The following is a 12,503-nucleotide window of genomic DNA, read 5'->3' on the forward strand; positions in this document are numbered from 1 at the left end:
CCTGATTAACTGAGATACATAAAGAACTAAATGTGTAGTATATTACTATAATGAGCCCTCAATATAAAATCCTCTGGAAATACAGTTCTTTTCAACTTTAACTGGGAAAAAGCACTGGGAAGATGGTGGCAGATAAAGATGAGTAAAAAGACTGAGAACAATATTCAGATGAAAAAAAGAGTTTTATTGCTAGCACTAGCATGGTCAAGGCTCATGCTGCTACCAATTTAATGCTAAAAATAAATAAAAACAATCACAACAAAACAACAGTGCACCAAAAAATATTACAGCATTTCTATTACTCCTTCTAGGATCCAGATTTACCAAATATATAATTTGGTCCTGCTCAACCTTTACAACTTGAGAAGGTTACAAACATACACCTGAAATATACCCAAGCGTGAGTATATAGCTATAATTCAATTTGCTTGGCAATGCCTGGCCTGCCCTTCCTACTCAGAGTTCCCAGAAAGACAGCCAAACATACTACATGATCTCATCCCTCCAGATATAATGAACTGGATCAAAATTAAACACCTGACTCAGACACAGGTAGATATAAGCTACTGGCCTACTGCTGGCTAATCAGATTTTCTCTCTTAAATATTGGAACAAGAGGGCCTGTGTCTAGTACATGATGGATCACCACAGTAAATAGCCTGGCCAACATGGTGAAACCCTGTCTCTACTAAAAATATAAAAATCAGCCTGGCGCAGGGCTGGTTTTAGAAAACATTTCATAGGGAAGTTGGAGATCTGGAAACGTATTCCTTTAAAACTCTTCTCAGACTGATTTGAGGATATTGCCTAGGTATTCCTTGCAGTCTTCCCATACCCTAGGAAAATCTTCATTTACCCCACTTGGAAGACTTCTTAATAAATGCATATCCAAACTCCAATGTCCCTGACTATCCATTATTTTGAGACACCAAAGCAAATGTCCCAGGAAGTAAGGAGGAAGACTTGTTCTTGGAATAGAAGTGAATTATGAGAGAAGTCAAAGAGGATGGCTCCAAGTTGGTGTAGTGTGAAGGTCATGGATACGGTCCTTGGCTTTGCAGTTCTAGAAGTGTGATTTTGTCACTCCACACAAAGGTATTCATGTTTTGTCACATTAAATCAAACTCATAGGAAGTTATGTACATAATAGAATGCCAGTGCATTTGTTTACACTTATAGCCACCAAGTGAACTGGATTATCGCTCCTGTTGGGGAAATCTTATCTGGGAAGATCAATTATAATCAGAAAGTTACATGAGCAGCGTGGATCTTGAGCATGGCTATTGTCAATGAGCTGATGAGCAGGTGCTCACTGCCTGGCATATAATAGGAGCTCAGTAATTATGGAATGAATGTACTTCATCTATATCTTCAATATAGATGCTAAAGGGGAAGTTTAAGATTCTTATAGGTCACCCCAACATGTTTTTTGATCAGGTAGATTTTTTCCTTTTTTCTCAAGTTATACCCTTAAATGGCTATATCATGTAGATATTAAATCCAACAAAATTTCATGTCAGGGAATTATACAATTGCAACAGCTAAGTTTTATCTATCATCTCTGAGCCTAGAAGTTAGGACTGCTCATTTATAAAAGAGGTTGGAGATTGCTTTCTCATGCTCTGTAGGAGTAGTGATGATGGTAGCGGCTGAATGATCTGCATTTCACAATACTATTTGGTAGCCAAGAGTGTATACAAAGAATGACACTGGCTGACCCCCAGTGCTGGCACTTTCCTGGAGTTGGGACATCCTGACTAGGGAGGTGCTGAGCCACCTGTGGGCTGGCCAGCGGTTGTGAACTGTACTGTGGTGAGGAGGAACAATAAATTTCTCCCACTCCTTAGATCCCCCTTAGGAGATAATACTTGATACTGCTTTTAAGGACAGACAAAAAGACAAGCCTTTTCGAATTTTAAAATCATTAGGGATGAGTTGCCAAAAAATTTGGGTAAGTTTTATCTGGAAGCCAGAAGACATCGTCTCCTCAAGGCTTTTTCTGGCTCTGGGATAAGCTATTGAGATAGAGGAAAAGATGCCAGGCTGAGGAGTTTCACTTAGTATTTTAATAATAATAAAAAAGACATACAAAATCTAAACATTTCTTTTTAAAATTCAGATACATATTTTTTCCCAAGTGCAAAATACTCTATGAACTGCATCATTTGCTGTTTATTGTTGATTGTGTAGGAGATGCTTACTATACTGGCAGCAGTGGAAGGCGGATATAAATACAGTATTTTGAGATTTCTTCCTCATTTTAACAAAAAGCCTCCCACATGGCGATGATTATTCTGAAACTTGAGTTCAGCTCACACAGAAGAATACAGTTTTCAGTTTGTTCAAACTGCTACCAAAAAAAAAAAAAATAGTCGGGTGTGGTGGTGGGTGCCTGAAATCCTAGCTACTCAGGAGGCTGAGGCAGGAGAATCACTTGAACCCGGGAGGCGGAGGTTGCAGTGAGCCGAGACTGTGCCACTGCACTCCGGCCTGGGCGAAAGAGCGAGGCTCCAACTCAAAAAAAGAAAAAGAAAAAGAAATCTCCTGTTGAATTCTTAAAGCTGCCCAATTTCTTGCCCTGGTGTCTACCTGTAAGCTTCACCTCAAATTCTGAGAGATTTGTGTCCTATAATAAAGCTTTTTAAGATAAATTTGAATGGGTTTTTGTTTCCTGCAAGCAATGTACCCTCACTACAACAGTTCAAGAGGGCAAATAAAGAGAGAAAATGGACTAACATAAATAAATTAAAGGAAAAAAGTTTGAAGAAAAAAGAAAGACTGGAGTCACAAAAGTCTTTCTGGTGATCATGTTTCTCTTATACCGAAGATTCACAAAGTTGGACTAGGAAATCCTACGAAATCTACATGGCTACCCGCAGATAAACATACTGTTCCATTTGATAACTCAGTAAAACAGAGAACTTACATCAGTGATTCTGCAGAGAGCCCTGATGGCCGGTCCTCGGTATACATCTTCTTTTCCAGTCATGTCTTTAGTCAGACTAAGAAAAACCAAATTGGTTAACATAAGATCAATTAAAATCTCTCCCGTGGAGTTCACCCCTAGTCAATTTCCAATCGTCCCATAATAATCTTAATGCAGCTACTAATTCAACAAATATTTATGGAGGAATATTTATATTTATTTTATATTCCATAAACAAATATTTATGGAATATAAATATTCTTTGTATATATGCTAAGACTACTGCATAGAAAACTGTTCTAATTCAAGAATAAAGCAATGAGCAAAATTAGTAAAAGGCAAAAAGTCCTTCACCTTCATGGAACTTACATTCTAGGAGGAAGAAAGATAATCACATAAACAAAACAACCCCTTCCCCATAATTTTAGATACTGGTAATTGGCATAAAAAATAAACTAAGGACAGGCCGGGCACAGTGGCTCACACTTGTAATCCCAGCACTTTGGGAGGCCGAGGCAGGCAGATCACGAGGTCAGGAGATCGAGACCATCCTGGCTAACACGGTGAAACCCCGTCTCTACTAAAAATACAAAAAATTAGCCAGGCGTGGTGGTGGGCACCTGTAGTCCCAGCTACTCGGGAGGCTGAGGCAGGAGAATGGTGTGAACCCGGGAGGCAGAGCTTGCAGTGAGCCAAGGTCGCACCACTGCACTCCAGCCTGGGCGACAGGGTGAGACTCCATCTCAAAATGAAATAACAATAAATAAATAAATAAACAAACAAACAAACAAAGGACAATGGTATAAAGAGTCCTAGTCTGACATATCCCCAAATCCTAAAATCCCATCAGACTAGACATAACTTTTTAAAATAAATTAACAAAAATAATTAACTCATGAGGCATCGCTCTTTGGCATGGCTTTCTAAAATTATCAATGGCTTCAGACCTTTCTGCTGAGCTTCAAAAACAGGTTAAAGTGTGAACTGAGCTACAAAATTCCACGCCCATGCTTTAAAGAGGTTTTTAACCTTTTACCCTCCCTTCTTTAATTCCCCCATGCATTTATCCTACCGCTATCAATCTCTGCACTACCTCAACTCCTCTCACATAATCCAAAATGACCTACAACTCTGACTCCCTCCATTAGCACACCAAGAGGAAAAAGTTTTGACTGATAGTCTTTCATTTCTTTTTCAATTAGACAAGTAATTTGGCCGGGTGCAGTGGCTCTCGTCTGTAATCCCAGCACTTTGGGAGGTTAAGGAGGGAGGATCACTTGAGCTCAGGAATGCAAGACCAGCCTGGGAAACATAGCAAAACCCCGTCTCTACAAATAATACAAAAATTCGCCTGGCGTGGTGGCATGTGCCTGAAGTCTCAGCTACTTGGGAGGCTGAGGTGGGGGGACTGCTTGAACCCAGGAGGCAGAGGTTGCAGTGAGCTGAGACGGTGCCACTGCACTCCAACCTGGGTAACAGAGTGAGACCCTGTCTCCAAAAAAAAAAAAAAAAAAAAAAGACATTTTTTTGGAAGTGTCCTGCATTTAAAAAATTTTGCAGCGTGGGCATTTTTCTCTGACGCACTCTTTCTGGCTCTATCAGATGCAAGCTTGGTTTTCCGGATTTCCAAGAGTATCTATGAACTAGATTCTATTGCTAGCAACGGGGAGCCCTGAACAATACGCTCATCCAGTAATTTAAGTGCCAAGGGCTATGAATTTTCCTCTGAGCATAGCTTTAGTTGAAATCATAGGTTTTCATCATTAGATTTTTAAAATATTCTTTAATTTCAATTTTTACTTATATACTGGCCCAAACGTTGAGGCTTTCTTTTTATTTTTCTATTTTAACATATCTGGGTACTATTTGTTCATTTTCTTCTCAAAATAAATGCATTGTTTGATTGCATTGTAATGACAGAGTAAGTCTCTACTACATTTCCACATTCTAGAATTAACGGGTTTTCAGGGGTTGAATGTTGAATAATTTGTAAGTGTTCCATGAATACCTGTAAAGGTGACTTTTCTATTATAAACGTAAGGTTTTCATAAGTATTAATTAATCTGTATCAAGTTTATTATTCATATCCTTTATACCCTTAGGTTTTTCCTTCTTTTTAAAACAAGGGCTGATACTATTTTGTTTCTATTTACATTTTTTTGTGATTTTTGGCTTATGTGCTTTGGTGATATATTCATAAATAATTCATGACAGTTTCTCCTCATTTTGGATAAAGTGTCTCATTCTTGTCTCATTCAAAACTTTCTGCATTTAATTCCATTTTCTAATTATTAACACCTTCACCCAAGCTTCCTTTCAGTAGTGTTTGCCTTACATGCTTTCACCCCTCCTTTTATATTCAAATTTTGCTTTGCCTTGTTTTATATACATCACAATATATAGCATACAGTTGTATTTCATTTTTAAACTAATCTGTATTTCTTTTAATAGGCAATGTCTGGTGTTAATTCTGTCAATTTGTTTTGTGTTACATCTCTATTTTTAACACTTTCTTTGTTTCCTATAAGGCAGTGTTATCCAATAGAACTTTATGCAATGATGGAAAATGTTCTAACATCATTCAATATAGTAGCCACATGTGGCTAATGAGCACTTGAAATATAGCTAGTGAACTGAATTTTTAATTTTACAAAAGTTCAATTAATGTTCACTATAACAGCCATATGTATCTAATAGCTATCTTATTAGACAATACAGATGTAAGAGTGTGTTTTGTTTTCTAAGTGAATGTGTTTTCTTTCTGAAATATGGAAGATTTACACTCTAGTTCTTTTTGTTGCTGCCATAAAACTTTAGATAAAAGACTTAAGCTATGAAAGCAAAAAAATTAATGCACATGAGCTTTCTCCTCTCTCATCTGCCCTCCCGTGTATCTCCAAATTTTTGTTAGTATTATTCTTTTTGTATTATCATGGATTATAACATTTATATTCTATCTTTAATCATAATTTCTATAGTAGTTTAACCTTACTTCTATAATTGAATAAATTCAATGCTCACTGGTAATTCATTTCCTGTAGCCCCTCTTACAGAATTCACTCTTTTGATTTAATGCTTTGATTAACATAACTTTAATGCTTAATTTTATTTTTCAAGAAAAGCTCACAGGTGTTATGGCCCCTGAATTCTTTACAGTGTGGAAGTCTGCTTGTTATCCCTGTACTTGAATGACAATTCGCTTTGCTGTATTATTCTTGTATCACATGTTCTGTTTCTTAAAACTTTGCAGACACTGACCTCATTCTTTTCTGACACTGAAAACTGCCATGAATGGCTGAAGTCGGACTTAGTTTTTCTCACTTTTAAATGACTAGCTTCTTCTGCCAGAAGTCTTAAAAATTATTTCTCTCCACAGTACAAGTTAACCAAGATGCATGTTGGTGTTAGTCATTCTGCTACAATTTTTGTTGGAATACAGTATGCTATTTTAAAATGTAGATTTATTTTAATATGTAGCTATGTTTTTAAAAGTTCTCTTTTTTAATGTTTTATTTATCTATAAATAGGGTTACTACTTCAGCAATGTCAAAAGTTTTGCCCTCTTATCTCTATTAAATTGCTTAAATTTTTTTCTTTTAGTTCAGCCTTTCAGTGAGTGTCTATTAAGTGTCAGACACTGCTCCAGACACTTAGGATACTTTAGTAAGCAAAAGAGACAAAGATTCCTGCCCTCAACAAGCATACATTGTGACAGGAAACAATCTAGTAAATATTTCAGGCTCTGCAGGCTATATGACCACCCCACAACCACTCGATTTGGTTGCTGTAACACGAAAGTAGCCAGACACAAAACATACACAACCCTCCGGCCCATAGAGTAGAGCTGGGTGCCACAGGGATTATTCCCAACCCTTGAAACCTAAAAGTTTGCCTGATTAAATTTAAAAATTGTCTGGTGCTAGTGACTCCTTTCTTTCCTCCCATTGTCTCCCTTTCTGAATCAGAAAGTATATAATTGTTATTCTAGGCCTGTCGCACCACAGTATTTCCACAGCACGTAACTTGTTTTCTAGTTTCACAGGTCCATAGATAAAGAGGAATTCTGTCTTGGGATGAATCATACCCAGAAACTCACCTATACTGGAGTTAGATGATTAGATGATGAGATTTGGGACTTTGGAGTTATAATATTTAATAACATCTTGGACCAGAGTTAATGCAATGGGGTTTAGATTTTGGAAGATTATTGCAATACAGTGAATGCATTTTGCATGTAGGATGAATGTAAATCTTTAGGGACCAGATGGAAGCCTGTGGTAAGCTAAATAATGGCCCCTAAAGACATCAAAGTCCTACTCCCTAGAACCTGCAAATGTACCTCATATGGCAAAAGGTACTTTGCAGACGTGATTAAGTTAAAGACACTGAGTGGGGAGATTATATCGAATTATTTGGGTTAGCCCTAAATGTAATCACAAGTGTTCCCATAAGAACAAGGCAGAGGGAGATTTGACACAGGAAGCATATGTGACAATGAATCAAGAGACTGGAATGATGGGAAGGGGGCGTTAGGATTCAAGGAATACGGGTAGCCTCAGAAGCTAGAAAAGGCAAGAAAACAGATTTTCCCCTAGAGCCTGCAGAAGGAACCTGCTCTGCCTATACCTCTGACATCAGCCGAGTGAAACTGATTTTAGACTTCTAGTCTCCAGAACTGTAAAAGAATTTGTGTTGTTTTAAGTCACCAGATTTAAGTTACTAAGTTTGTGGTAACTTGTTCTAGCAGCACTGGGAAATCAATGCACAGGAATGGCACACTTATTCTGTAAATATTTTAGACTTTACAGGTTATATGATCTCTTCACAACTACTCAATTCTGTAGCTGCAGCACAAAGGCGGTTATATACAATACATTAAGAAATAGTGTGGCTGTGTTCCAGTAAAACTTTATTTACAGCTGGGCGCGGTGGCTCACACCTGTAATCCCAGCATTTTGGGAGGCCAAGGCAGGCGGATCACTTGAGGTCAGGAGTTCAAGACCAGCCTGGCCAACACAGTGAAACCTCGTCTCTACTAAAAATATAAAAAACTGGCCAGGTGCAGTGGCTCGCACCTGTAATCCCAGCACTTTAGGAGGCCAAAGTGGGTGGATCACAAGGTCAGGAGTTCGAGACCAGCCTGGCCAACATGATGAAACCGCGTCTCTACTAAAAATACAAAAAATTAGCTGGGTGTGGTGGCGCACGTCTACTCAGGAGGCTGAAACAGGAGAATCACTGGAACCCGGGAGGTGGAGGCTGCAGTAAGCCAAGATCATGCCACTGCACTCCAGCCTGGGAGACAGAGCGAGACTCCATGTCAAAAATAAATAAATAAATAAATAAATAAATAAATAAATAAATAAATAACTTTATTTACATGGTTTTGGCCATGTACCATAGCTTGCCAACCCATGTTCTATACCTCTATACCTCTGTCATAGCTTTGGCTGTCCTGACAGCAAAGGCTTGCATAAAGGTAGTTTATTTAGGAAGGTGTTCAGAGGGAGAAGTGAATGACAGGGAAATGAACAGGGAAGGAGGTAAACGCAATATAAAGACCTTTCCTTGAGTGGGTCACTGATGCTGGCAACTGGTTATTTAATGAGCAATCTTCTGAGGAGCCTTATGAAATACATCTCAGAACCACTAACTGTTAGCCCCTGGCTGAATGTTAACCCCAGAGCACTAACTCCCCCATACTTCTGGGGAGTATATATGTGAGCTGAAGTGAATCCGAGTAGGCAAAAAACACTCAGTGCATACCTGAAGGCAATAACAATGCCAGCGAGCTGAGCCCCTAAAGAACTGCTCATCATGCCACAGTTGGAATCAAAGATAAGGCCTGGGACCATGCAAAGTGGCTCAAAAGAGATATCCAATGCAGGCTACCCATTCCATCCCTCAAATTTGTTCATGTCCTCCATTAAGTCTAATCTATCATGGAGGCTTCAACACAGTAGCAATCACTATTTCCACAAAAGACTAAATAAAGGAAGGTTAGTGGAACATGGTTCAATCCTTGCTGCTACAACTAATTCCAAGGCCATAATTGATATTCATCATCTCCTTCCTAAAACCACCCATTCTACATTTCCCTCCCCACTGGCCAGCACTTCATCTAGTTTTGGTTACGTGTCCAACAGTTGACTCAAACCTTTATCCCAAAGGATGTGAGCCCTGTGTTGGGTGTACCCTGATTGAACCACTGGTTGTTCTCTATCCCTACCAACACTCCCAGAGGCAAGCAAGCACCAAAATATACTCAAGTGAATACCATGAACTCTAGACAGAGTCCTTTCTGTCACCATTATACAGAAATGATCCTAGCTCCTGGTAAGAATCAAGGTCAATGACCTCTGTAAGTATGGTAGCACTTTCCTTACCTTCACTAGAATGAAGAACCCAAAGTGACCTAACAGTGATCATCATTCCAAATATGCAGACTGGCTCAGTTTGTGGCCCTGACTTCTCTGACATGGGAGTATCAGCTGCCTGTGGTTGCCAATGTGTCACTCAGACATGTATAATCCTGAAGTGTGGGGTGTTTCTGTGCTAAAGATAATCCTCAACCAACAGGAATCAAGAGCCAATGAGTTAAATGCTTCTGTCCTTTCACCCCTGAAAAACACTGGCCCCTGGAACCAGGGTCTCTAATTCACATTTGGGGTACAGATGGGATGCTGTCTTAAGTCTATTCCAGCTGTTACCACAAAATACCTTAAACTGGGTAATTTATAAAGAACAGAAATGTATTTGCTCACAGTTCTGGAGGCTGGGAAGTTCAAGATCAAGGAGCCAGCAAATTTAGTATCTGGTGCAGGTCCCATTCCTCACAGATGGTGCCATCTAGGTATCCTCAGGTGGCAGGAGGAACGGAGCTCTCTGAAGTCTCTTATAAGGCCATTAATCTCATTCATGAGGGCAGAGCCTTTATGACATACTCACCTCCTGAAGGCCTTACCTCTTAATACTACTGCATTAGGAATTAAGTTTCAACATGAATTCTGACCGAACAGAAACATTCAAACCATAGCAGATGCACAGTTTCTACAAGTGGGTCACTGTGAGTGACAGTGAAGGGGGCCAGTCCTACTTCCATCTCTTGAATTCTGGACCTACATATTGTATTTATTGGTGATAGCACCATACACAGGCTATCAATCTAATGCATATGCTGCATTCCAGAGGAATATTCCCTAACCTCACAGGGTCCCATCCCCAACCTAGTACCTCAGCTGAGCACTCAGTATGTTTCCTAGGTGGAACATAATATAGTAAAACTGTTGGATCTCGTAGTCCTGAGCCCACTACCACACTGCTTTTGCAATAAAATAGGTGGCAAGGTCACGTGGGATTCCATTACAATAATCAAAAATAGCTGTTTGTACCACAACCTGGACCTACTGCAAACCCCTGGCTCATTTTACATTTTATGTTGATTTCGACAGTAATTAAAAAAAAAAATTCATGGAGTCAAATGTATCAACCTTTTCTTTGATTGCTTCTAAAACTGTAGTCGTAATTAACAAAGTTTTTCTCTACACCAAGGTTAAAGGGGAATACATCCATCTTTCTTCTATTACATGCATGGTTTTATTTTTTAAAAATTTATATGCCTTATCCATTTGGAGTTTACTCATGGGTATGACAGGAAATATGAGTCTAATTTTATCTTTTTCCAAATGGTTAACTGTTCCAGCATCACGTATTAAAAGGTACATGTTTACCCCAATGATTAGAAATGCCACCTTGTTAAGCAGTATGCCACTACACTAAATTCCGTATGTATTTGGGTCTAATTCTGTACTTTCCATCTGTATCAGATTGTACCTGAAAAACGTAGATCAGCCTGACCAAGGTCACCACATTACAAAGTCACCACGCAATTTTATTCCACGGTCTATCAGTCTGTTCATGTGCCAGTACCACACTGTTTTAATTGTATAGGCCTTAGATTTACTGACTAGTAGAGCTAGCTTCCTCTCCCCTCTATCCCCATCCCTCATGCTTTTTCCTTTCTCAGTGACTTCCCAGCTATTCTTACATTATATTTTCCACGTGAACTTTAGTACCAACTTGCCTAACGCCATAATATGATTTGTTGGTATTCTCATTGGATTCCACTGAATTTATAAATTAGTTTAGGGAAGAGTAAAATTTTTATAACGCTGAGTTGGTCTATTAAAAAACAGGCAACAACTCTGGGCATGGTGGTACACACTTACAGTCCCAGCTACTCAGAAGGCTGAAATGGGAGGTTTGCTTGAGCCCAGGAGTTTGAGGACAGACTGGGCAACATAATGAGACCTTGTCTCAAGGAAAAAAACTGAAAAATAAAACACTTTTTTTTTCAAAAAACAAGGTATCTTTACATTTGTTTAAGTACACTTTGAGTCTTTCAGGAGTATCTTAGTCTATTTGGCCTGCTATAACAAAATATTACAGACTAGGTTTCTTATAAATAATAAACATTTATTTTTCACAATTCTGGAGTCTAGGAAGTCTCAGATCAAGATACTGGTAAATCTGGTGACTGGCAAGGTCCTGTTTCCTGGTTCAGATGGCATCTCTTCTAGCTGTGTCTTCACATGGTAGAAGAGACTAGCTAGTGCTCTGCAGTTTTTTCATAAGGGCACTAATCCCGATCCCAAGGGCTCCATCCTCATAATCTAATTACCCCGCAAAGGCCCCACTTCCCAACACCATGAACTTGGGGGTTAGAAATTTAAAATATACTTGGCGGGGGGGACACAAACATTCAGACAAGAGTAGGGGGCTTAACATTTTTTCTAAGTTTTGTACATTTATTGTCAAATCTATTCCTAAGTGTTTAATCCTTTTTGTTGTTGTAAATGGGGTTCTGTCTATCTACTATTATGTTCTCTATGTGCTGTTTCTATGAAGACTAATTATTTCTTTTTACTTTTTTATTTCAATAGTTTTTGGGGTATAAGTGGTTTTTGGTTACACAGATAAGTACTGTAGTGGTGATTTCTGAGATTTAAGTGCACCCATCACCCAAGCATTATACACTGTACTCAATATGTAGTATTTTATCCCTCACCCCCTCCTGACCTTCCCCTCTTCCAAGTCCCCAAAGTCCATTATGTCATTCTTATGCCTTTGTGTCCATGTAGCTTAACTCCCACTTATAAATTAAAACATATGATACTTGGTTTTCCATTCAAGTTACTTGACTTAGAATAACGGCCTCCAGTTCCACCCAAGTTGCTGTGAAAGACATTCTTTTGTTCCTTCTTATGGCTGTATTCCATGGTGTATATACACACATTTTCTTTGCCCACTTGTTGACTGATGGGCACTTAGGTTGGTTCCATGTCTTTGCAATTGTGAATTGTGCTGCTATAAACATGCATGTGCATGTGTCTTTTTCATATAATGACTTCTTTTCCTTCGGGTAGATACTCAGCAGTGGGACTACTGGGTCGAATGGCAGTTCTACTTTTAATTCTTTAAAGAATCTCAATACTGTTTTCCATAGTGGTTGTACTAATTTACATTTCCATCAGCTGTGTAACAGTGTTCCCCTTTTATCACATTCATGCCAACATCT

General features: G+C 38.8%; 1 protein-coding gene across 2 annotated transcripts in view; it reads right to left on the minus strand.

Annotated features, from left to right (window-relative positions):
• COPG2 (COPI coat complex subunit gamma 2) overlaps positions 1-12,503 on the minus strand; it is a 168,913-nt gene that overhangs the window by 111,094 nt on the left and 45,316 nt on the right. For both annotated transcript variants that reach the window (XM_007982937.3, XM_007982939.3), the window contains exon 6: positions 2,927-3,002. In XM_007982937.3, the coding sequence (XP_007981128.1) occupies positions 2,927-3,002 (76 nt within the window). The remainder of the gene's footprint in view (positions 1-2,926; positions 3,003-12,503) is intronic.

The sequence above is a fragment of the Chlorocebus sabaeus genome, chromosome 21, assembly GCF_047675955.1.
Source record: "Chlorocebus sabaeus isolate Y175 chromosome 21, mChlSab1.0.hap1, whole genome shotgun sequence".
In the NCBI taxonomy this organism is placed as follows: Eukaryota; Metazoa; Chordata; class Mammalia; order Primates; family Cercopithecidae; genus Chlorocebus; species Chlorocebus sabaeus.